The sequence below is a fragment of the Camarhynchus parvulus genome, chromosome 15 (assembly GCF_901933205.1).
Source record: "Camarhynchus parvulus chromosome 15, STF_HiC, whole genome shotgun sequence".
NCBI lineage: Eukaryota > Metazoa > Chordata > Aves > Passeriformes > Thraupidae > Camarhynchus > Camarhynchus parvulus.
The window spans coordinates 3,220,631-3,246,434 of NC_044585.1; the positions used below are offsets into that span (position 1 = coordinate 3,220,631).

The following is a 25,804-nucleotide window of genomic DNA, read 5'->3' on the forward strand; positions in this document are numbered from 1 at the left end:
CAAGAGCTGCTCCAGCAGCTTTTGTACTATCTCACTTGAGGGCCAGTACGTGGCAGATTGTGTCACTGAGGAACAGCTCAGAGGTACCAGTACCCACACCTGGCTCTGTGAACCTGGAGCCTGAAGGCAGGGCAGGGCCAGTCTGCACACAGGGAACTGTCTTGAGAAATTGCAGAAAAAAATTGAGATTGAGTCTATGAAAGCTTTATCTATAGCTTGGAAATAGCCTCAGAAAGGTCTGCTGGAGCAGGAGTTACATTTCTGAACAAACAGGAAGAGGCATCTACACAGACTCTTCTACTCCTCAGCCTACTTCTGACTACAAATTTCCCTTGGCATTTTACTAATGGCTTACTACACAATTCCTCACAGCTACCATCAGCCTTTAGGCACAGTGATAATCACTTCAGTAGCTTCAATTTAAATGCTGTGTACACACCTGACCCAATTCTTCCTGAACTCCTTGCACACCATCTTGGGCTCCTGGTTGCGTGCTCATTTCCAGCCACTGCTGCAGAATCTGTGCCTGCTGCTGACAGCACCTGATAAAATGGATTAGAAGGATTCTTATCCAAATTAAGAGCTCAACAGTCTAAGCCAACTTAGACTTGCAATTGATACTTGCAATAAGACCTATATTTTTGTCTCAAACCAGTCAATGGTTAAAATCCTGTTTAAAGCATTAAAAAAAACCTAAAAAATCAAAAAACCCAAAAGATGCTGGAAAGCAGAGGACTTTGAAAACTGTCATCTCCACCTCCTTCTAGCTGACTTCTTCTTTTCCTGACAGTTAAATCCCCCCAAGCCCCATTTCTTTTGAGCATTTCTGTTTTCTTGTTCTAGTAGAGCAATTATCAAATACCAGCTATATTTAATTTTTTTTTAATTGAAAGCTGGAAAAGCTCACTCCTCACTCCTCTCGATAAAATAACTAAAAGCTAAATTTCAACTGCCCTGCCCTATTCATTTGTACTATCTCCTGATTACACCCAGTGATACCTCTGACATGCTTCTGCAAGAGCTGCCAAAGGTGTAATTACACCACTTGGCTAACTACAGAAGTAGTTATGCACAAACTCTCCTTCACCTGGAATGAACTCCAAAGGAGAAAATAAAAATCTCTGGAGCTTTTCTCTGTTTAATTCACAGTTCTACTGTGAGCAGACTGATTATTTCTAGGGTAGATATACAGAAAAAGTGCAACAGAGTGGACAACATGAAGAGAGGCTGGCTAAAGGGGCATTACTTGAGCTCCTGCTTCCTGCTGTAGTAGTACTGCATCTGCTGCTGGATATGCCAGAGTTCAACTTCCACCTTTCTCTCCAACATCATTTCTTCTCTGGAACTGTGCTCCCTCTTTTCCCCTTCAGCTGAATGGAAGATAAAAGGCACAAGCAATGGAAGTAGAACAGACATCCACTCTTCTTACAAAAAACCAGAAAATATTTTTAATGACAGGGAAAAAGGAACCCTCCCAACTGCTTTTCATGTATTTGGTTACCCTTTGCCATGTACCTGTTCACCCCAAAGGATCAGGCCCTCCAGTGAGAGAGCAGGAGTTCTGACAACAGAACAAGCTCTTGAAGACTCAGTCTGAACACATAAAAGATACAAAATGCTCTGGTGGATGGTTCAGTACTACAGATACTGTTTTGGCCTGTTCAGAATTTAGTCTTTCACATTTAGTCTAGAAGTAATTAAGTGCAGTAGTCCTGCAGAACAAATGTCATGCTCTGATGTAATTTAAAACACCACAAAGGGAGGTGCTTAGACACCACCTGTCCCCTTTACAGCCATGCTGTAAGTACAGGGAAATCTCAGAGAGCTCTACAGGATGAACTTCCCTCCTGAAGCAAGTTCTGCTGTACATGTGAACACCCCAACACCTGAGCACATTCTTGCTAAAAGAATGTTCAAGCTGCTCCCATCCTTCAATGCCTAGAGCAGGGCTTTAGCCCCCAGACTCACAGAATCCACCCAACTGCAGTTACCTTCCCAGAAGGGAGTACTGGTACCCTTTACCTCCTCATGCTGGCACACAAGGTTGCCCTCTCTCCCATACATTTTGTGGCAGTGACTTGCAGTCTCACATAGATCAGAGAGGAGCATGAGCAATTGCTACAGTTTGGATCTGAGGATGTACCTGCAGTCTGGTGACTCCTTTTTCCCATCAAGTCTTCAGATGACAGCAAATGTGGCTGCAAATTTGGTGGCAACTTCTCCACGGAATTCTGTTGAGAGTCTTGAGAATGGGCTCCTTTGTGACCATTGGCAGGCTGACCTCCTCTCTAGAAGGTCAGAATGATATTGGGGTTTTCCTCAAAGGGTTTTCTTAAGTAAACCCTACAAGCAGGATGTGCCTGACTACTTAGTCCTACTCCCACTCAGACAACTCCTGTAGGTGCTGAGCCCCTCTCATAAAATCCCACAGAAGAAGCAGAGCTTAAAAGATGGGCTCTTTGATTTTTAGCATGGAGGAGATATTTCACCAAGATTAAAACTTCCCATTCTGTGTGGAACAAGGAGCTCAAAAAGCAGCACCTACTTGCAGGTTAAGTGAACTTCAATTTTTTTGAAGCTCTCAGACACACCCAGTGCTCCTAAGATGAGTTTCTCTTAAATCCCTGCAATTTGGACAGCAAATTGTAACTGCTCTGAACTCCAAAGAGGCAGAAGCACCCTCACATCACTTGCTAGGAAGAGATCTGGCTAGGAAGACAACCAGGAAAAAGGCATGAACTACAGAACCCCGCATGTGGATTGTTTCAGACTAGGGACAAACAGTGCTGGGGCATTCAGAGGCAGTTCACTTGGTCAGCTTTAAAGATGACAGCTAGAACGAGTGAAAACCAGCTCAACCAGGCAGCTCAGAAGAACCACAAGAAAACACAGCAGTGAGCAATGGGCCTGCTGGCAGCAGCCCAGTACACACACTAACTGTTCCTTCAGCAGTACACTCACCTCTTCTGAGCCAGCTCTCATGTGGGACATGAAAGATGCAGGAGACCACAGCTCTGGCCTCTGCCCAGCTCGGTGCATGTCCTGTGTCCATGGGGGGAGAGAAGCACAAGTGAGAGAGGGATGATGGGGATGAGCAGCACTGTCCATCTGAGACAGACATTTACAGGTACTTTCTTCCATGTGAGGTGTCAGCATTAAGCTCCCAGTCTGTGCAGGACATTTATTCACAGATGTTTGCTGAAAGGGCACCTCTGACCTGTACAGGAAGAAAGATAAGGTCACTATACACTGCAACCTGTTGGTCTTGTCCTTTGAGGTCAGTGCAAAAAAGGGGAGACTCCTGTCATTCCCTTGCATGCAGCTCTCCAATTAGCTGCTCTACTATGCTCACTCTAAGTCACCCTCTTTACTTCTAAAATTAGATTTTCTACCTAGTAAAAGGAGGTCCCAGCAGTTCCTTGCTTTCTAGAGATTCCAGAGGGAAGTCAGGCTTCTGTGGTGGTAACCTGGCTTGTTGAATGGCATTTCTGAAAAGAAAAACAGAACAAAGAATGCCCCAGACTTATGATTATTGTAAACTGGCATCAGCTGGATGCAGCTAAAGAAACAGTCCTGTTTCATCATTCATCCCTGCTCTGAAACATTCTCCTTGCATGCAATCCTGATTCTTAAAGATTAAATGTCAACCTCTATTAATATGAGAATCTAGTTCACCATGTGAGTGGTGGTGCCAACACCAAGAATAGTGGAAGTCACACAACTGAACAGGGCAGAAACTCTTCTTTTGGCAGCATGTACTTGCTTAAAGCAATGTGAAGTTACAATCTTATTTCCCTGTAGGGTTCCTGTCCTGCACTGAGAAGATTCATAGCCAATTCTTCCTTGCAACTGCCCCATGATCAATAGAATTTTTTAAGGAATAGCTTCCCCAGGGAAAAGAAAGGGGCAAGAAGGAACTTCAGCTTCTGTATACCAGGATCTTGATATTTATAATTTCATCAGGTGACTTCAGTGCAAAAAAACAAGAGATCCAGTGACACTGGGTCACTTGAGCAAGATAAGCTCTCCTGACGGCTGAAGTCCCATCAAAGGTATCTTTCAGTGTTTCTCTGTGTAACTGTTCCTATGACAAATGGCCAGTGCTCCACAAATTCAGTTCTGCCTTGAGAAACACAAAGTGGAAGCTCAGCTGAGCTGGTTCTACCTGTCACTGGCAAGTACAGTCACAAATACCTCCCTGTGTGTGGGCTGATGTTTGCATTACACAGCAGCTGTTGTATAACTCTGTACCACCAGAGTCAGAGCTAAGGAAAATGCATGGAACTAAGTCATCAATGAGAAAACGTGCAAACACAAAAATGAGACATGTATAGATAGATTACATATATGCAAAGTTACTTGTATGCCAGAGAAACAGGGGTGGGACTGAACATTTACACTCACAGGCCACGGAGCACTGAGCCCCCCTCAGCAGGGTGAAGTGGTAGATGTCTGCATTTTGAAGGCCATGGCTCTTCCTCTGATGAATGTCCTCTGGTCTCAGGACTAACATCAGGCCTTTTAAATGTCACTTGCTTCTTCAGAGGTGGCAAAAAAGAAAAAAGCTTATTTAATTTCTGGGAGAGAGCCTCTGTTTCCACAGCATGGCACAACAACACACTGACTGGTGAAGAGTTCAGGCTGCCTGACAAAGAATATCAGAGCATTGATGGCTGAGAGCAGGAAGCACCACGGAGAAGGAACCAAGATTTCTGATTCCCTCCAAGCCATACCAGCTCTCTAAACTAAATCAAGAGGTTCACTGTGGTAACATTTGGGTGAGGAGAATTAACTGGGTACTTCTGCACCAAGGCAAGCTGCACATTAGCAAATGGAACAACTGGTATCCTGAAAACCTGGAAAAGAGCTGGGAATGCTGCCCAGAAACAGGAAGAGAGCAGTCAATACAGGCATCCTTTTCACACACAGGGCTGGGTTGATACTCAAAGGCAGAAGTGACACAAGCCCACATATGAAGGAATAAGCAGTGCTAAAGCTAAGACAAGATCAGATGTAGTCTCTAATGCTTCATTCTAGCACAGAATTTAGAGACCTGACCCACATGCAAAGGTTTCAATCAGGAGTATTGTCTGTGGCAGAAATTGGCCAGTTTTAAAATAGTTTCATTAAGAAAGGTTCCCAGTGAGTCTGAAGTTCTCTAGTCTCAGCTGAATGAAATGCTTTGAACCAGAGATAGAAGTGTATGTAGGATCTAAACAACAGCTGGGATGTGGAGCTCCAAGATACATACATGCACAGACACACACACACAGAGCAGAGAGCAGAGCAGCCCAGTTCTGGATATTTATCTGAGCAATCTCTCTTTCACCTCCAGCTGGGGCTGAGTATGGAGCTGTCCCTGCAGCTGTTTGATGCCAGCAGTGTTTCTCCAGGCACAGGTTACACCCTCTCTCAAAGGAGCTGTCTGGTGAACTCCTGTGACTTTTTCAATGCCATCTTTCTTCTCCTGCTGCCCCTTGGCAAACCTGAGCCAAGCATCAAACACCTACAACAGGAACAATGAGAGCTGTGAGTATTACACACACAGGTTCCAGGCCAGGGACTCCCCCTGCAGACAGCAACACACTCCCTTCCACTGGATAGGAATAAGCAGAGCTGCAGCAACAGCAGGACACTGCCACAATGACAAAGGGACAGAAATTTAAGTCAGATGAGGCCAGACAGGGGAAAATGTGCATATTTTTTAATCAGCTAAGAAATTTTAGGGAGTTTTCCAGCATCCCAAAATAACATACAGCATCCCAAAGAAGAAAGGAAACAGACATTCAGGGTGCATTCTGCTGACTGCAGTCAAATCTGCACATCATCAAACTCACTTGCCTGCCCCAGCCCCGCACAGCCCCTTACCTTTCTCTGCACAGAAAGGGACCAGTGCCACAATGCTTGCACTGTCTTCTGCTTTTCCCACTGCTGCTGCAACAGCTATTAGGGAAAAAAATGCATAGCAACCGGGTTAGGAGCTCACATACTCAACACCAGAAATGCCAACCAAAGCACCAAGCAAGGAGGAAGTGATGGCAGAGCCAGAGCAGAAAACCCTCAGCTCACCTAGACTATGGCAAGGTGTCTCTCATGCTAGGTGAACCAAAAAATCCTGAAAATGTTTAAATAATGTTTTCTTGGTCCTTGTGTAAACAGAACATGAAGGAGAAGGCAGAATGACTAGCAAGGAGCTAGGGGTCTACCTAGGGCAAAATTCCTTACCCGAGTTTTCCAGCAAGAGAAGGAAGCAGAGCAAAGTCTGTGAGTCATTAGTTCATCTCCCCTTCTCTGCAGCAGCTGCAAGGCAACCAGAACAGTGAGTCACTTGCAGACAAACCCCATTTATTTGAGCCAAATGCTATTAGAACAGCTAGCAAACAGCCTTTATCACCCTCCCTTTGCTCTGTTGAGGCCACCCTCAATACCCAAGTGCCCTGCAGTGTAACCCCATGTGCAGACAGCTACAAGCCCAGCAGGGATTTCATTTGCAGTAAACTCAGGTTGTCTTGTTAAGTCTGTAACTTCTACCAGTTTCTTCAGGCAAGACACAGCCATGTTCCTCCCTCCTCAGTACACAAAGCTGTCATGCTCCTTCCCAGCCCAGACTGCCATTCCCTTCACCAGGGAGCACAGTGTGTTCCTCCATACCCATAACTTCCCACAGGCTGGGAAGTTTCCTGATCCTTCTCACCTTTTTCCCAAGGCACTGCTGATGATAATCTTTCCATTTCACCAGGTACTTCTGGAGCAGGTGCTGCTGGTGGTGCTGTGCTGCCCTGTGGTGCTGAGCCCTCAGCACCAGAGACTCCCTCATTAATTCCTTCCAGTGCAGAAACAGGCTCTGTAAACGCACTGTTAGGGGAAGATAAATTAATTCATCTACCAAAGGAAGATTATTAATCTCAGAGTATCAAGTGATCAGCTACTCTTCCCAACTGTTTCAATACTCAACTTGGACAATACTCAGCACTGACAGTAGTCAGTATAGGAAGAACTGTGAAATATTTCATGTAACACAGAGGGAGCTGTGACTTGCAAGTCTTCCCTGCTGACACTGACACTCTTTACAACCTTTAGGAAAGCCCACTGTGCTTCAGAGTCCTCCTGTCAAGAATGTACCATGGTACCATGAAAATGCTCTTAGAGTTTGAGGGTCTTTCAGTTAGAATTACTAGAGAAAGACTGAAGCAGTAATTGATAAGACTACTTGCATTGCCCTCAAAACAGATGTCTGAGGTCCTCAAAATTAGTAATGGAAAACTCTTTTGAGGAAGGAAGTGTTACCATCCATTATATACTACAAAGAACAAACAGAGAAACAAAAGTAACACAAGCAGCATTCAGCAGATCACTGGAGTCCCAATTCATTCTCCATTCTGAGGGGACATCCTTTATAACAACAGACCATCCAGTCACTTCATCTGTACAGATGACACAACACACTGCCCATGGCTCATTCACAGACAATGAGGACTTTTGAGAGTTCAACATCTCCATCAGCTCACCTAAATCCAACTGTTTTCTGGCCTCCACCACAGCTGTCACCTTCAGGTGGCGGTGACACGCTCGTAGCCAGGCAGTGTCTCTCCAGTGCAGCAGCACCTAAGGATGCAATGCAAACAGGAGCTGGGACACAGACTGGCACTGCAATGGAAGGGGACACAATGTACTCCCCCCATCACTGTAACATAACCATTTCCACCTCATTCTTCACATAAGGCTCAGCAGACAGAATTTCCTACAAATTAAATGCAGAAGTGTTTCAGAGGGTCCCCTTGGCATTTTTCAAGGTGTTCTTCTCTTTCATCCATCCCCTCCCTGCCCCACTCACCAATACTACTATGCTGTATCATGCTACTGGCTTTTCCCTCCTTCTAAGGAATGAGAAGAAGGAAGAGAAAAAGCCATGAGCTTACAGAGACAAGTTTCAGAGACACCTGTAAAAACAAGATGAGACTCCTGCTTTGCAGATCTCTCTTAGTAGTGGCTCTCAGATTTAAGTTTTTGGTCCTTCTAATTGTATTATCTGACCCCTGCCTGAACCAGCAGCTGTACTGAGACCTTGGCACCTGCTGTACAATCCTACCTTTGACAGGATTGCTCTCCTGTAGTGCTCATCTGCCCGAGTAGTTGCCTCAGATTCATGTATAAGAGCAAGAGCATTTTCTCTCCACGTACACACCACCTCTCTGAAGGCAAAAATACACACAAAAAGTTAAAAACAGACCCATTAAGAATGATTCTCACTTGTTCATTTGGCACTTTCCTACTCACAAGAGAACCAAAACCAGCTGAATCTATAAAGTTAGTCATGCAAATCAACTTCTGCCCCTTCAGGTCTCTGCTGAAGAGAAGGCAGTGCAAAACAGAACACAGTCTGAAATCAACAGCTTCAGCTGAGCCAATCAGGCTCCGCAAGTGGCTCAAGCTGTATAGCATTAAAATAAGGTAACTAAATAACTACAACCAATGCAATGTGATAACAGCTTTAATCTCTCTCCTCACTGTAGTGCAAGAGAGGCTCTGCATCTTCCAGGCTCCTTTAATACCATAACAGATGTAGTTAATACCATAATGATGCAGCTTGCTGTCTGATGACTCTCGCAGGACGAAACAGAGATTTAAAAAATATTCAAGAAAACAGACAGCAAACAGGAAGAGGTTGATTTCTTTTAGCTAGATGATCTTCATGCAAAGAAACAGCCATGCATGGCAGAGTCCACTCCCAGCACCAAACATTCAGAAAGTTACAGAGGTGGCAGTGAAAGGAAGTAATGAATTTGACTGCAGTGCACTCATTCTCTCATGCTGCCTAGGAAGAGGCTCACCGCAGCAGCAGTCGAGTGTGCTGTTTCTCCTTCTCAGCTACTTGATACAGAATGCACTGTATGTTTTGTTGGTAAATCTGGAAAAAAATAGTATTGAGAGGTAAATTGAGAGGTACCTCAACTGTTAACACCTGTGAGGAGAGGAAACATCTAGAAACTCTTACTAGCATCTAACTAACTCCAAGTAACTCATAAGTAGCACTGGCAGTAAAATACAGGGGGGGGGAAATACAGCCACTGAAATCAAATGCTGCTTTGCTGTAGCAAGCAGTCACTGCACAATAGTTAATGCTAGTTGTGCTAGACCACTCACCAGTGCTACAAGATCACCTTGATTCTTCTGCTCCAAAAAGCAGTGCCAGAGCTCAATAGAGCCCTACATACAAGAGCCTTCATTCTACCTTGCACATGTGGTGTGTATGTGCCTCCAGCGAAGCAGTGTGGGAGCTCTTCAGCTCCCATGGAAACACTACAGCACACACAGACAAGTGCCTCAAAAAGGCTGCACCATCCTACCTTCCAAGCTGCCAAGGTCTTGCCCAGCAATACATGTTGATAATGCAGGTCTGCTTGCACCAGCTTCCTCCACTTCTCACGCTGATGTCCCACGTACTAGGAGGAGGAAATGGAAAAAAACCAAAAGATACACACACATGAAGGAGGGAAAACAAGTAATGGCAGAGAGAGGAGGGAAAAGACCCTTCCCATTCTCTGGAGAATCAATCCTTCACCTTGCTGTAACAGCTTTTCACTCAAACTGGTGCTGCACTCTGCTATGTCTCCAAAAGGCCTAGCTGAGGTGCTTTTTTTCCCTGCCCTCTGTAGGAATCCTCTTGAAGACTGATGTAAACCACTCAAGTTAACAGGTCTGCACTGACAGAGCAGCTCCAACTATATTCCCATAGATTTTCAAGACATGCTACAAGGCACATCTGGTACCTCATATCATGGTAAGGAAAAGGGGCCCACATGAAAGTATTCTGTGTTTGTGACATCCTTTAACACAAATACAGGTCATACACAAAGGCCTGGCTGCAAATGTCTAACTTTTGAGAAGGACACATGCAGTACTGGGCAGGGACAACTTCATCACACTAACTCTGATTACATTCCCAGGTACATCTAAACCATATTCCTATTCTCACCATATCTACATACATGAACAAAAAGAATTCTCTCTTCTCCCTACACAGTTCCTGTTCCACCCACACCAAACTGGTTCCATCCACGTGAAAAGGGAGGACAGCTTAGGAATGACTAGTGTTTATTTTAAACAATTTAACTTCTAGCCATATGGGTACAAGCAATTCAAACATAACAGGAAAGCTTCATGCTCTTTCCCATCTGCTAACTCTCTCACCTCTCTCCACTTGTTCCAAGTCTGCTGCAGACACTTTGAGCAGTGAAATCTTAACGCTTCTGTCTCCTTGAGCCTCCTATAAGAAAAATAATTATTTGTCCTGCAATGCAATCCATGTCACTGGACACTTCTAGCACAGACTTGAGTCCACATTTGTTATTTTCAGTAATTCACTTACTGAAAGACAACTTGGTAGACTTCAAAGCACAAAAAAGGAGTGAGCAGTGAGCAGCATTGTGAATTAAATGCTCTCCAAAGCAGGCTGCCAGAGCGCCAATCCAAATCATTCTCTGTTTCAAAATAAATCTTACTCTGTTTCTCTCTCCTGAGTCTTTTGTTTCCACAGACAGAAGGCCTTTAGCAGCAGCTGGTTACTGTAGTGCTCTCCTGCACGAGCCAAGCCCTCCTGCTCCTCCAGACGTGCAGCTGCTCTTCTCCGCCAGCAGGACCAGGAGCAGCGCAAGAGCCGCCTTTGGAAATGGAGCACGGCCTGAATGGAGGGAGGGAAGGTGGCAATGAATGCACAGCACAGGCAGCTACAAACAACAGGAAACACCTCCTTAAAGATGACATGCACAGAACTGTCCAATGTTTGTTTTCTGAGGTTGAACAGCAATGGACACACCACCAAAGCCCCTCTGTGGTGAGGCTATGTAACGTGCTCTGCAGGTACCTGTGTGTGTGTGGGTGGAGGAGCTGCTACCAAAAACCAGCAAGCCAAAGGGAGGAAAAACACAAGCTGATAAACAGCATGTGAAGGACTCCTAAGGACTGATAAGTTCCAGAAACCAGTCCTGTTGAATGTACAAGAACTGATAACTTCCCTCCACCAAGGGTGAGCCATATCTGCACAAAGACACCCACATGTGCTACTGGCAACTTGGAGTTCTGTAAGAGACCACGTAAAGGCCACAGGGGCTGCTACATGGGAAGACTCCAGGATTATATACCTACATACATAATATATATATATATATATATATATATATATATATATATATATATATATATATATATATATATATATATATACACACCCCCCATAAAAAATGAAGGGCCCTGTAAAGAACTTTATGGACACCTACCTAGAAGCAGCTAATTTCTCAATATAACCATGCACTTCTTAATAATACTAAATGGCCAACCCCAGTCATTTATTATTTCAACAAAGTAACTATGAGACTGTGTGAGAGAGAGAAAGCACACACACATTTACAGCATGAGGGAATAAGTGAATGAGCTATGTGAAGGGTAATCCTCTTATAATAACTTGTTTCTATTATTAACAAACTGCTTAACTTAAAAAAGGTGATCAATAAATATGGGTTGTAATGTCTTTATCTCGACTTGATCCCTCACCAGGGAAAAGGGAATTAACACTAACTCCATCTCATGCTAACTCATATTCACAGACAGTGACTAGGAAATCATCCCTTCTATCTCCTAAGCAAGGTACAAGAGTTACATTTACCTTCTTCTCTCCCATTCGATATCCTTGCAGCTTGCAGGTCTTCAGCAGCCATGTGTCAAATACCTGTCTCATCAACACACTCCTGGCAAGCAAAAAGGGAGAATGTCAGCACACAAGAGACAATTCCTTCAGAAAACATACTGGTCTTCTGAATGTCAGCTGACTAAATGAGCCTCAGAGCTAGGCTTAACCAATCTCCCTCTTACATTCCAGAGAGAAGCAGGAGATGTAAATTGTTCATTACCCACAGAAAATGTCAGAGCAGTTGCCATCATGTCCCCAAAGGTATTACCATACTTAAGAACAGAACCAAAGGCCCACAGATTCCACATTTGTACAAGTCTGCATTAATATTTCTCTGCATACCTGTAACGAGCATGAGCCACTGATGTTAAAGCCTGCTGCTGTTCTTCCTCCTTCTCTTCCAAACGGGACTTCCAACAGTTCCAGTACTTCTGCAGCACCTGAAATAAAATAAGAAAGACACAAAATTCCCAAAAGATATCCAGTGAGGAGAATAATGCAAAGAAATAAATTATTAAAGTCCTAATGAAACTGCATACTGCAATGGTTGTCTCCAGCACTGCTTCATATACCAAACTTCTTAACCTCCTACAAGTTTTTCTGGTAAAAGAAAAAATCCACCATAAACACAGGAAAATGAAAAACTAAACATATCTTAGAGTGGCAGTTGACTCACACAGATTTTCTGTGACTATTAGTATTTAAGAATAAAGCCACTGCTGTAATAAAAAAGTACTTTCCAGGTGACAGTGTAAGTCAATAGGACAGCTCAAAACAAACTGACAAAGTCAAACTCACTGTGACTCGATGCTGACAGGATGACAGATTTGCTCTCATTCGCTGAAGATGAGCATCCAGGACATTCTGCCGAAGACCTTTAAAGCCAAGTTCCTGTAGCCACAAGAAATAAACACAACTTTCATTTGTAATCCAAACCAAGTAATTTAGAACTGATCTACAATCCTAGAATCCCTTGAGTGGGGGCAGAAAATGGTAAACAGCATCATGAGAGCATCCTACTTCAAACCACTAATCATCCTGCTCTTATAATCACTACTGTTTTCACTTCATGATGCAAACCAGTTTATTGGTATTCTTTTAATGACCAGTACTGATCCAACCTTGAAAATAGTTCAGTTCCAGAAAGCTGGAGGCTTGCTTGTGCCCACCTTTCACATAGCCTTCAGGGATTTATTTTTTCTTTAAAAAACCCCTAAAACCTAAACAAAACCCCAAAACATCAACTACTTGCACATGCAGCAAGCTATCTTTGGTCTTATGTGAAAAGCAACATGCACACATTACTGCAGAGAAGAAAAAATAATTCTTGTAGCAAACAGCATAACAAAAAAAAATCAAGGGGAAAAGGCAATCTCATGGTGGAATACCAGGGAGCAGGTAACCCAACACCCTCAATTTACTTCACCAGTTTCCCAAATGGATGAATAGCTGCTCTGGAGATCAGTACAGTTTCCCCATTTGGATTCAGCTGGCAGATTCCAGAAAAGCTGAAATTTAGAAACCTGGTGTATCTCCCACTTAACACCCACTCACCACCGTCAGTGTTACAGGGACCATCCACAGCCCCCCCACCCAGCACACAACAGTGCTCTTACCAACAGGTGACACTTGTAGTGCTTTTCAGCCAGCTCACACTGCTGAGCCTCTTCCACACACAGCACAACATCTGTCCCTGAGTTAAAGTATGTTTTACACAGAACAACCTTCTCCCACAGAGGGGCACTACATCTCCATCTAAATTTGCTTCAATGTTTGAATGTCCAGCACTGTTACCTGCAGAAGTTTTGACTACAGTAAAACTTTTAGATTTTGCTGGCTTATTACAATATGTTTCTGATTAACTCTTAAATATCTTCTGCAGTCTCTAATATACTCTTATACAGCTGGTAGCATACTGTAATTACAACAGTTTAATGAATTGTTAGTGTGGCATTACATACACATAATGACAACGTGTTTGTTGTCACTCACACTACTGCACAATGCCCGTGCTTATTCTATTAACTGGATCTTCCCCCTGAGGGAATGCTCCTAACATGGCTTCGCTAAGGACCAAACCCAGGCTGGATACAATGCTTCCAGTGTGCAAAGGCTCTCCATAAGGCAATCCTTGCTGCTTGTTTTTCCAGGTCTCTCCCGTGAGCACGCATTCTTCTCCTGCACTCCCATGCCAGCTGCCAATCGGAGAAGCACCTCCGGAGCCTCCTGCGCCGGTGAAACTCCTGGGCCAGCTCTGCAAGACAAACACAAATCACTCATGGCTTGTTCTGTCCCAGGCTCATTTGCATCAGATGAGCTCCTGGCATCTGAGCCACTGGGTCACAAGTGACATGAGCTCTAACACTGAGAAATGGCTACAAGAATTCACATTAACTCTCAGCTAGAGATCACATTCTTCCTATTGATCACAAAGGCAGTTTGAAAGCAGTAACCTGCTGTGCTCACTTAAGACAGGGAAGGTAGGACAATGTGTTACTTGTGCAATATACTCAAACTTGCTTACATTTCAGCATACTCCTACTACTAGTTCCTATACATCCAAGCTAGATTCTTTTCCACTGCAACCAATCCATAGAAATATCTGAACTCATTCCCATTCAAGAGAAGAAACGAAGGAACTGGTGTAATAATCTTCACCATACTATAGGAGTTGTGATTTGACTGATTATCAAGAAAATCCACAGACTGACTGATCAAAGTCTTGAATACATCCATCTCACAGATATCTCAGTCAAAACCCAAGAGACAATATGCAAGTTTGCATCAAGAGAATTGTAGAACATTTTCTTTTAAATCCTGTGGAAAGCAGGTGATCTTCCTGACAGTCCAGCATATGAGCTAAGGCAGGTCTGTCACAGTGTACAGCCCAAGCTGCATCTCACGACCTGGGTGGGCAGAGACATTGCAGTGTCTCCTAGAACAGAAAAAGCCACCATCATGCCCTCAGCAAAGGGGCTGAGCCCTGTTCTGTCCCACCTCACCACTTTCACTCACCATTCTGGCATTTCTTTACTCTGAGGAGGTTCAGGTATCCCAGCCATGCTCCCATGCATCTCCTCAGCTCCCGGTGCTGATGGTGAGTTACTGCCCTGGTGTCCTTCTGCTTTTCATTCTGGGTGTGTAAATACAGCTCTCGCCACTGCAACCAAGCCTGAGGGAACAATTAAGGGGTAAGGGTAGTAAGGGGAAAAAACAGACAAGATTAGGGAAGTAGAACAAAGAGGAGGAGAGGAAGAACACACATGCAATAAGAAATTCCATGTAAGTTCCAAAGGTGAAAGCCATGAGCAATGAGGTTCCCCCTTAAAAAAGGGGAAAAAACCCAATAAAACCCAAACAAACACCAAAGGAATGTCAGCATAGAAAACAAAGATTTAATCACTATTTTAAATACTCTTAAATACTTTCACACTTTTTCCCATTAAAAAGACCAATATAATACTTTTGCCAACAGGCTTTCTTTCAGATTATTTTCATATAAAAGGGAATCACATCATGAGGTACAATAAGACTTCCTAAGTCACAAGTTTCTTTCCTTAGCAGAATACTGCCCTAAACCAGTATTGTTGCATCTTACAGTGCAGATCAAATTTTCATGTTGCATTTTACAGTGCATTTGCCATGTTGCATGACATAGTGCAGGTCAAATTAAATACCATCCCTTCTTTTTAATGAAATGGACAAAAAGCCACAGTTTCAGTGAAAGAAAAAAAGAAGCCCATGCTGTTTTCACTTCAGCTAAGATCAACCATCTGGACAATACTCTCAGTCACCTGATTTAGTTTTAAGTAGTCCTGCAAGAAGAAGGAAGTTGGACTTGATGCATCTTGAACTCTGACAGGTTTGGTGCTGTAACCAATTCCCTGGGGAGTCTGTTTCAGGGACTGACCACCCTCTCAGGAAGGTCCTTTTCCTAATGTCCAGTCTGAACTTGCCCTGACACAGCTTCATTCCATTTCCCCATGTCCTGATATTCCATCATAAGTACTGCAATTTTCAAAGTAAATAAGTACAAGGCCCAATTTTTATTCATATGCAACATTTTCACATGTGTGCAACTTAAACATTAGAAATAGCAGTAGCTGAAGCTCTTGAGACTTACTCGAAATTGCAGGCTCTGGGCCCAATGCTGCAGAGCCAAAATATTCATTTTATGTCCAGAGCATTTCTGGTAGTGTTGTCTTCTCCACACTGCCCATGAAATGCTGCCAAAACAATGTTACAGACAAGTTCAAACTCAGGTGCCATAATTTGGTGCAAGAAATCACTTTCATCTGACTGGAAAAAGGTATGAACAACAATCCTTTCAAAGAAACACCAAATGGTTTGTGTTGGAAGGGACCTTAAAGATCATCTTGTTCCAATTTCCCGCCATGTGCAGGGACACTTTCCATTTCCCACACTGCTCCAAGTCCCATCCAAACTGACCTTGAGTACTTCCAGGGATGGGGCATCAACAACATCTCTGGGTAATCTCCAGATTTCAGCGCCTCACCACCCTCAGAGTAAAGAATTTCTTTCTAATATTCACTCTAAATCTACCCTCTTTCAACTCAAAGCCATTCCCCCCCGTCCTCTCACTGCATGCCCTTGCAAAAGTCACTCTCCAGCCTTCCTGTAGGCTCCATTAAGCATTGGCAAGCTGCTGTATAACATCTCTTAAATTCACAGTCTATGGCTGTGCCAGAAGAACTCACAAATCCCAGAAAGCAAAAGAATTCTTAAAGAAAAATCAAACACCAAACAAAGTCAAGGTGTGACTTTTTACCTTTTAGGAAAAGATAACATAACACAGATAAAAGCCAAGGCCTTATGGTCAGTGCCTCTCTGCCTGTTTGTATTGCATCCTTACCGCAAACAGCTCCTTCTCCTGAATGCCAGTGCCACAGACTGCATCCCATGTTTTGTCCTTTGAACATCAACATAAACCAGCCAGTGCTGCCAGGTCCTGAGCAGAGTCTGCCTCTTTGCTGTGCATGACAAAAAACGGCAGCATCTTAAATTCTGTAATCTGGCAAATCTCAAGCACCTCATCACAGCTCGCCCCCGACTCTGTGTCCTCAACCTGCAGGGACACCTTGTGGAAAAGGCTGAAATGACAGCGACCCTCCCTCTGGTTGAGGGTGTCCCAGTGAGAAGTCTCAGAATCGCTGACAGCACTGTCCAGCCACTTGTGCAGAGCAGCATGAATTATCCAACAATGGCCGATAACCGCTTTGCCTTCAGTGCTTACAGGGGAAATAACTGTAGAACAATAGTCAGCATAACGACTCTGCTGGGTAAGAATTAGAGGATTCTCTTTGGTTTGTTAAAAAAAAAAAGTGTATCAGGTTCATCAGTTGCTTTTCAAGAGTTATTCTCTCCTACAAGCAGAGAAATGAACCAGAAACAAGTCAACTTTATTTAGCACGCTGGTCATGCAGCTAAAAACAGAAGTGGTGTCACAAATTCCAGTTTGCCACTTAGTGCAGCACACTGCATATTCTCCTCACAGCAGGTTGGCTTGTCAGAACTGACACTACTAAAGCAACATTATTAGAAAAAACTCTCATTAATTCTATGCCACTTCACACGCACACACAAAAGAACCCCAGACTTTTCTTTTTTAGGATTTCCTTGTGAATCAAGCATTAACCTACCTTGATACAGGTCACCTTTTGCTATTTTTGACCAAGTAACACACAGATTCTGCTGTAAATACTCTGGCCCCACTCAGTAAGAAAGAAGTCTGGATAGCCTGTCAGTTTGTGTCCCAGGTGCCAGTCTCTAGGACATTCTGAGGCTATGTTCATGTGCAAAGAGAGCAGTTAACTTATTCTGCAAATCAGCACAGAACAAAACTTCAGTATCATCTTTAAACGAGGGTCAACCTCCCTTCAGCAAAACATATTCCCTGAACCCAAGGAAGTTGCTACCAGTACAGACAGCTCCAAGTCAAATCCCTTGCAGAGCAAAGAACCTACACAGTAAGACTAAGGGCACTTTAAAAGTATGGGCTTCTTTCAATTGCTAGACACAAGCTGGAAGGAAGAGTCAACAGATATAAAATAAGTGCTGTTAAAAGCACAGGGAATTACTATCTAATATCTACAGCAAAAGTTGATAGAGAATTCCAGTAAAACATTCGCTCAAAAAACTTCTACCTGAAAACATATTGTGATTAAGTTAAAATAAAACAAACAACCCAACCAAACAAAAAACCAAAAAAATCAAGCCACCAGCTCCAAAACCACCAGTGCAACCCAGAGCAGATGGAGAGGCTCTTAAGTTTATTCACTGGCATCCCTAAATAACTATATAGCTACACCCCTATAACAGAACCCCCTGCCATCTGCTCCTGCAAGCACTGCACTGCCATGGGGTCAGGGAGCTCAGGGTGCAAACAGGCACAGGGGACAGAGATTCTGGTAAAAAATTCCCTGTGGATATTCCCATCTCAGTATGTCCCCAGATACTGGTAATTACCATTACTTCACTTACCATGAGACTCTGCAACATAATACTTGTTCCTCTTTCCTTGCTGTTGGCATATATAGGTTCTCCAAGCCTTGAATATCAAATTAAGGAGTAAATGCCTGAAAAATGAAAGTGCCATTTAGTGAAATATTAAAATAAGCACTGAAAACATTGCTCTTAGCCTAGATGCACCATGGATGGAACTTGCTCACTGGTACTAAAAACTCCTTCAGAAAATGTCTCATACACACACACCCCAAAGGGAAGTCATTTCACTAACCTGTAATGGTTGTCTGCCCTGAGGCTGAGCTTCTTTTCTCTGCAAACTGTCCACTGCTCCTTCCACTCTGCAAAAGTTTTCTGAAGAATCTTCTGATCATACAAACATCTAAACAGTTGAAAGATTTGGACAGAAGAAACGTCATACAGGTTTCCAGAGTGACCACAAATCAGTTTTAATGAATATTACACCACCTCTTCTCCAGGCTTGCCTGATTAGCCTAACAACATCTAACTGCATTTAAAACCACTTCCCTACTGCAACACTTTATTTGAAGACTCCATGAAGCACTGCAAGAATCAATCACTCTACTGACTGTAGACACTTCACATGAAGACAAGGAATAAAAGACAGATGGTGTTAACTGGTCAAACATCAGAGTATCAGTTGACTTGAGACCTATTCACATTTTTCACCCTCAGTTCTGTATTTTACTCTAACAACCAGAACAGTAGATAACAATACATTTATTTTCCTTTCTGATCTTGTGCTTTGCTATTTTTACACAAAATATTTTATATATATAAATAAATACAAAAGCTACAACAGATTTTATAATGCTCTGATGTTTTTATCATGTAATAACAGCAGAATTAGGCCCAGAATACCTAGAGGTCTCTCAGTGAAACATATCAATCCTCTCACAAGCTGCAATTCACAGCCACCTACCCCAAGCCAAGCTGATAAGTCATTCCAAGCACTCATGCAGAAAAGGAAAAAGGAAAAAAGAAATGAACTATATGTTATTTTTTTTGGACTTGGTGTATTAACAGTATTGCACATGCATTAACAGGTGTTACAGCTATGGAGAACTGAGTACTTTTAAATCTAGAAAGGCAATTCATTATTGCTTGTGCTCCTTGCTGGTCTTTATAAAATCTATTTCCCTTAAAAAATAAATTCATCATTGTGCTGAATTGATCAACAGCCAAAGTAGTGCCAACTCAGTACATGGGACAGGAGGAATGGTGAGGTGCACAGGACAACTTCCATTCACCAACAAAGGTAGAAAATGAATATATTTGATACAGAAAAATGAAACTGAATGACTGAGGACCTGATCTTATCCCAAATGCAAGTCGTCCCACTGGCAACTGCTTCAGTTCCCAAGGGTGTGGTCAAGCAAGAATGAACATGCAAATTAATGCAAAACAAGAAATGAATATCAAAGCATGAGGTTTCAGTAGCTCACAGAACACTGACAGCAGAAAGGAATTATCTGCCACAGGTATTTCCAAGTCAGACAGATACCAAACATACACAGATATACATTAAGAACAACAGTGCAAACAATAATAATTAATGATCCATGTGGGTCCTTTCCAACTCAGAACAGTCTGTGAAATCTCTGTCATCATAACTTTGGGAAACAGTTAAATTTAAAGCAGGTATCCCAATCACATCTCATCATTTATATGCACATACTGGTCAACTTTATCAAAACACAATTCCTATGAATTTGGTTAACAGAAGCTTACCCATGATTATTAAAAACAAACAAAAAAAGCAAGAGCAAGAAAGGTACCCAAAGAAAATCTTCAAGTGATCTCAAAATACATCCAAATATTTTCTTGGCAGGCAGTACTCTCTTAGCCCAGTGGTTTACCACTAAGTCATTAAAAAAACCCCAAAAACTCCAAAACCAAAACAAACAAAAACACAAAACAAAACCTAAACAAACAACAAACAAAAAAACCTTCATCTTTGAGTTCTGTAATTTTATGTACCTGGCTTTGGAAGGGAGAACTTGTCCAAATGTTATTTTTGCCCACAGATAGAAAAACTTCCTTGCTAGGTATCTGGAATACAAGGAAAGATTAGTTGCTTTGTACTCCTCCTCCGCAAATTCCCAGGCAGTAGTGAAAATAGGAATTTTTATTACAGTTTCAGTAATAAAATTAAGGGTCTAGTTTTCAGAGATCAAGGCCTATATGAAATATTTAGACCCTGAAATTAGTACCTGTAATACAACAATTCATAAAGCTTTAAAAGGCCCAAGCATCACTGCAAAACTTGAATTGGGATGTACTTTTTAGGAATGCTGGGTAGCAAAAATGCCCTCCAAGCAGCCCTCCTCCACCCAGTGGTACAGCTGAGCAGGGTGCCCTGGCTGGCTGGGAGCCCTTTCTGAGGTTTCAATGTGGTAGCATCACTGTTCCCCCAAGCCACCCAGCTGAGTCCAGAATACCTGAGCCAATCTAATGTCTGGCCCTTCCTGAAGCCAGCAAATCTTCCTTCTTCCCACCTCCCCTCAGCACTTCCACATTTCCACAAGTTTCTCCCAACAGCAGCTCAGCTCACCAATGTGTTACTGTGACGCTATCACCCTTCCCCTCTTTTTTTCCCAATGGATTTCAGAGTTAGCTGGCACAGGGAGGGCCCCAGGAAGCACCAAGGTAGTTACCTTCACAAGGTAATTAGTTAAAGCACACAGCCAGGAAGGGGGGCCCTCACTCCTCCAGTAGGTCTGAGCTGCTCAACAAATGATGGGCTTTTAATCTCTACACAATTACATCCCACCTTTGTCAAGGTTCTTTTAACAAACAAAAGAAGCAAACAAAAAACTCTAGAAGAGAGCAAGAAGAAAACATTACACCTGGCAGTGTATCAAAGAACATTATTAAATAGCCATTTCTAAATTTGCCTTTGAAAGTAAAAAATACATGAAATCTGACTATCAATCCTTATCCTCAAGTTACCACAAGGCAAACTCAGAACTGTCTGCCATGGCCACGAACTAAAACTTCTGCTGCAACCTGCACTGCTACCACTAAACCCAGACACTTTCAGGACTGATCCCCTGCTCCAGTTAGTGAAAAATATGTTTTGTACTTATCACCTGCTTTGGAATTTTTTTAACATTCTCCTTTGACTCTGGGTATACCCATCTTGACCAGGCTTGTCATGACCTCTGTCCTGAAATTCATGTGTTGCAGGCTGGGGAGCAACAGATTGTCCAGCTGCATGAACTTGATGCTCAGGTGGTTGCTGGATTTCATCCATCATCAGGGATTTTGAACTTAAAAGGAAAGAAGAACTATTTTGTGGAAAACTGTATTACCTGCAAAGAAGTGGCATTATTGCAATAGCTTGGTCTGTAACAAAGGTGTCTAATCAAACACAGAACACAACAGCTACAAATGCTAAAACATTTATTGTTTATCAGGTGATTTTCAGTATCTTGAATTTTGAACTTTCCCCAACACAACCAGGAAGATACATTTCAGTGCAATCATGTCACAGACAACTCCTTTCTCCTCTAAAGTTGAAATGAGAAATCACTGAAATGCATTTGTATGTGCACACAGGGTGTGGTTTTCTGCCTTTTAGTCTCAAACATATCAAGGTATTCTGCCTCTGCCTATTGCTGATAAATTCTCTTGGGCACTGGTGAACTGAACTGAGATTTCCATTTTAACATAAACTGCTCTTTTCAAGCTCTTTCCTAGTTTTGTTCATATTTTAACGGTGTTTCTCCTTAAAAAAAAAAAACAACTGAAAATCTCTTCCTGTTTTTACATATTAATCATTAAAAAACAAAATGAGACCTATTTTTCTATCACAGAGTTTACTTTCATGTGTAGTTCTAATCTGAAAAATAACAAGTGTGTTTTTATGAATTCTAAATATTTTTTCTTTGTAATTTTCTGAAAACAAGGAAAAAAAAAAAAAAACCTATGCAGATAAAACTTGCTGCACCGGTTCCCTTGAAGCTTCTTTCCCAAAACAAATGCTGCCACCACCCCGAAAATTTGCACATTAGAAACACAAACACGTTCTTGAGTTCCAGAAGAGGCAACAGCAGAGGATAATCTGAAATCTCAACCTAATGATCTCCTGAACTGAGCTAGGGAAAACATGGCTGCAGCCAGAAAAAAATGTTGTTTTCACAAAGTGACTGAACAATGCAAGTTTCAAAAGTTCAGCTGAATAACCACTACTAACAACAAATCACTGGAAGGAAATACAGTATTTTTGGCTTGTTCCAGCAGGCTGCAAAGAGTTAAAAATAAAAGTTAATGGAAGAAAACAAGACCTGTATTTTGTGTGAGAAATTCTTGTTCTATAAAATATTATCTGAATGTCTTCTGAAAGAGGTAGGCCCTGTCCAGTAGACAAAAAAATTCCATTCACATCAAGATGCGCAGTTAAGGCAACTCTATGCACGTTTGAAGAGGAGTTTCAGGCACTTTAAAATTGATGCAAAACAGTTTTCAGCACAAGTTCTTGTACACACCTATTAGGCCCAACTCCCTTTGAAACTATTCCATCTGCCCTAAAGATAAACCTGGTCTGACCACATGCAATGACAACATTGGAACTGAAAAATCAAACTTGGGTGAAACATGCAGAAGTTTTGTATGAAAGTCTAAGGTGTGAGAGTACCTAATAATTTTCCAACATATGTACTTTGAAACAGATTATTTCTCTATTTGGAACACTATTATGTGCTGCATATATTTAATGACGACAACCTATGTCCCCCAAAATTTATGGCAAGTGATCATGAAAAATAAGAGTCAAAGAAGGATCACTTCTCCCTTTTAAAGTTAGAAAATGAAAGCATGGGAAGAATAAGAGAACTAACATGGAGTAAATCTGTGCTTGGGCCAACAGCTGTGTCCAAGTACGTTATGTTCCAGTCTAATAGCTCAAGCTCAAGAACATCAGTTTCATAAGGAAATGTAAAGATAATGTAAACCTACATAAAGTTGTGTTTCATGATCTCATTGGGAGTTAGGTGTTTTTTGGTTTTTTACTTTGCTTTTAAGAGGAACATTTTCTGGCTATCAAAGTTCCATAGAGACTAATAAGCCCTTCTGTGAAAGGGGCTCAATTCAACTTCTTCTGTCCCATGGGAATCTTAAGATGTCATAAATATAAAACAAATTACAGCTGAAGTCTTTAACATAGTAGCTTCCTATTACTGCTTACCTCCCCCTGAATTCGTCCATTTCACTGTAGCTCCAAGCCTGCAGCACAAATGCACTTTCTGCTCTGCAGTGTTGTTTATTGTGGACAAAGCATGAATTGGTGCCTGTTACTTGTGATGAATCCAGCACATGGATCTATGCTAAATGCAGTCGGTATCATAAAAATGACATGATTTCCACTCAGACTTATGCTGCACTCAAACAGCATAATGCAATTCCAGATGTTTAACATGAAAAGCATCTGTGTGTCTCAGCAATACTGTGCTGGCTTAATCTAATGGTAATAAAGTTGTAACCATTTGAATCCTAAAACGGCAATTCTGCCCACTTGAACAAAAGTGTGCTAGCAAGGTACTGTAAAAAGTAAACTACTCCAAGTTATGCGCCCCCTACTTAAAAAAAAACTAATAACCAAGGGTGACACCATCAGCAGCTGATTCCTTTTCATGCCTTGGTTTGTTGTTGTGGTTTTGGGTTTTTTTAATACTATGTTCCTCTCCTTCTCCTTCACTTAAAAATGAAGAAAACAATTAATTCCACCTAGCTCCAGCAGGAACTTCTTTATGCAAGGAACCCTGTGACTTCCAGGGAAGAGTCTGACTCTGGGAAAGCACCTGGAATTATGGCCAGGCATCTCTTTTAAAGTGTTACATCTAAAGTGGATTCTTCTATAAGCCATTGGTTAGGGTGTGAGAGGGAAAAATCCTCCTCAAAAAAAAACAAAACAAACAAAACAAACAAACAAAAAAACCCCACCAAACCCAATCAAAGAAACAAAACCCAACGCCCCCCCCAAAAAAAAAAACCAACCAACCCACAAACCCAACACCAAAGGCACACAAAACCAGCTTAAAAACAAAACAAAACCCTGCAAGATTTTTCTGGAGTTTTACTGCACGAGATTCCCCTCAGCAGGTAACTGTACCCTGAACGCTTTTTGTGCTGACGGACAAACACTGGAGATCCACACGACGCCGCTCCACAGCCCCGCCGTGAGGGGCCCGCGGCAGCCGCCCCCGCCCCGCTGGGGGCGCCACGAATCCCGGCGCCGGCGGATGCGGCACCGGCACACGAGACGGGCGGAAAGCAGCGGGGAAATCACGGCAAACGGGAGGGAAGCGGAGGGACGAACCAGCAGCGCTGGAGGCGGCCCCGCCATGAGGGGCGGGCGCTCCCCGCCCCTGAGCCTGGCGCCCCCGTGCGGCGGGGCCGAGCGCTGCCCCGGCCCCGGGAACGGCCCCGGTGTGACCGGGATTTACCGGGCACAGGCACGGACCGACCCGAGCAGGAAAAGGGTCGGAACGGCCGCGGCAGGGAGCTGTTGCTGCACTTGGGAAAAACATGTTCTGCCACTTCTGTGCCACTGGACATTTCTGCTGTGAGCATCGAGTAACAGGCACCTGTGGCAGATGTGCCTTTGGTAGCCAAAAAGCCTGATTTAGCTCATAACAGTGATGTGCACAAAGGTGACAGTGAAACACAACATAGTTCAGGCCGTCTCAAAGCCTACAGCATCTCATAATAACCACTCAGCTCGAGGCTGGTGGCCCGCTGGTTGCTATGGAGTCTCCCTGTGTATTTGTTTGGAAAGCACTTGCTGGCTTCAAGAGACTTGGCAATAGTTACAGTGCTGTCTCATTAATAATGAAGCACTTTGTCGCAAAAAAAAGTGAGAAGTTTTATTTCTCTCATTCCATAGGTAACCAGATTTTAATTCTGGTATTCAACTCCATTAAAGATCAGGGAAGAGAACACCTTATTCACCAGATCCTACACGAAATCCGTCGTTCCCACACAGACCTCGCTGCCCAAGGTGTTTGGAAACCCTGTGGCAGAATGGATGCAAGTGCCGGGGACAGAGCTGTGGGCAAACGGAGCAGGCGATCTCACTCAGTAAATTCATTAAAGTGATGTTGAAAACAATGTCTGCTCCTCATTAGCGAAAACTGAAAGACTTTTTGCCTCCGAATAAGCTGCTCCGCTGACTGCACCAGCCTAGTCCTGCTATCCCACAGAACGCCAGACTCCAACGTGACAGGAGCCCGGTGCGGGCTGAGAACACCGGGACCCTGCGCTCACACTGCCGGGCTGGGCAGCGGCGCGGGCCCGGCCGGACCGCCCCCCTCAGCCGCGGGAGCCGGGCCGCGCACGGCGGGACGCGAAGGCGCTCCCGGGCAGCCCCCTCGAGCCCGCCGTGACCACGGCGAACGCGCGGGGCGAGGGGAGCGCCCGCCGAGCGCGCTCCCAGCCCATCTCAGCCGCGATCGCCCTGCTGCTTCCCGCCCGTCTCTGACCCCGCGCTGCCCCTGAGGCGAGACGGGGACACGGCGAAAGTCCGGGACAGGGATGCGCCGATCCCGCCGCCGCCCCGCACATGGCGCGCACCGCATCCCGCCGGCGGCCGCCTCTCCCGCAGGGCTGCCCGCC

At 43.4% G+C, this 25,804-nt stretch overlaps 1 protein-coding gene across 3 annotated transcripts in view; it reads right to left on the minus strand.

Annotated features, from left to right (window-relative positions):
- The window catches only part of SFI1 (SFI1 centrin binding protein), a 29,824-nt gene that overhangs the window by 3,852 nt on the left and 168 nt on the right, over window positions 1-25,804 (minus strand). For 2 of the 3 annotated variants that reach the window (XM_030958723.1, XM_030958722.1), the window contains exons 2-29: window positions 21,283-21,462; window positions 20,171-20,242; window positions 18,444-18,551; window positions 18,188-18,282; window positions 16,560-16,677; window positions 15,810-15,912; window positions 14,702-14,858; window positions 13,779-13,940; window positions 13,303-13,373; window positions 12,485-12,577; window positions 12,029-12,126; window positions 11,663-11,744; window positions 10,503-10,681; window positions 10,192-10,267; window positions 9,348-9,443; window positions 8,832-8,908; window positions 8,090-8,192; window positions 7,509-7,605; window positions 6,695-6,855; window positions 6,226-6,300; window positions 5,869-5,943; window positions 5,330-5,506; window positions 4,405-4,538; window positions 3,393-3,488; window positions 2,962-3,217; window positions 2,144-2,288; window positions 1,247-1,370; window positions 440-542 (exon numbers count right to left, since the gene is read on the minus strand). In XM_030958723.1, coding sequence (XP_030814583.1) covers window positions 440-542; window positions 1,247-1,370; window positions 2,144-2,288; window positions 2,962-3,217; window positions 3,393-3,488; window positions 4,405-4,538; window positions 5,330-5,506; window positions 5,869-5,943; window positions 6,226-6,300; window positions 6,695-6,855; window positions 7,509-7,605; window positions 8,090-8,192; window positions 8,832-8,908; window positions 9,348-9,443; window positions 10,192-10,267; window positions 10,503-10,681; window positions 11,663-11,744; window positions 12,029-12,126; window positions 12,485-12,577; window positions 13,303-13,373; window positions 13,779-13,940; window positions 14,702-14,858; window positions 15,810-15,912; window positions 16,560-16,677; window positions 18,188-18,282; window positions 18,444-18,551; window positions 20,171-20,242; window positions 21,283-21,449 — 3,300 coding nt within the window. In that variant the 5' untranslated portion in view covers window positions 21,450-21,462. Of the gene's footprint in view, window positions 1-439; window positions 543-1,246; window positions 1,371-2,143; window positions 2,289-2,961; window positions 3,218-3,392; window positions 3,489-4,404; window positions 4,539-5,329; window positions 5,507-5,868; window positions 5,944-6,225; window positions 6,301-6,694; window positions 6,856-7,508; window positions 7,606-8,089; window positions 8,193-8,831; window positions 8,909-9,347; window positions 9,444-10,191; window positions 10,268-10,502; window positions 10,682-11,662; window positions 11,745-12,028; window positions 12,127-12,484; window positions 12,578-13,302; window positions 13,374-13,778; window positions 13,941-14,701; window positions 14,859-15,809; window positions 15,913-16,559; window positions 16,678-18,187; window positions 18,283-18,443; window positions 18,552-20,170; window positions 20,243-21,282; window positions 21,463-23,378; window positions 24,095-25,804 lie in introns of those variants that run through there. The other variant, XR_004061144.1, reaches the window with a different exon arrangement.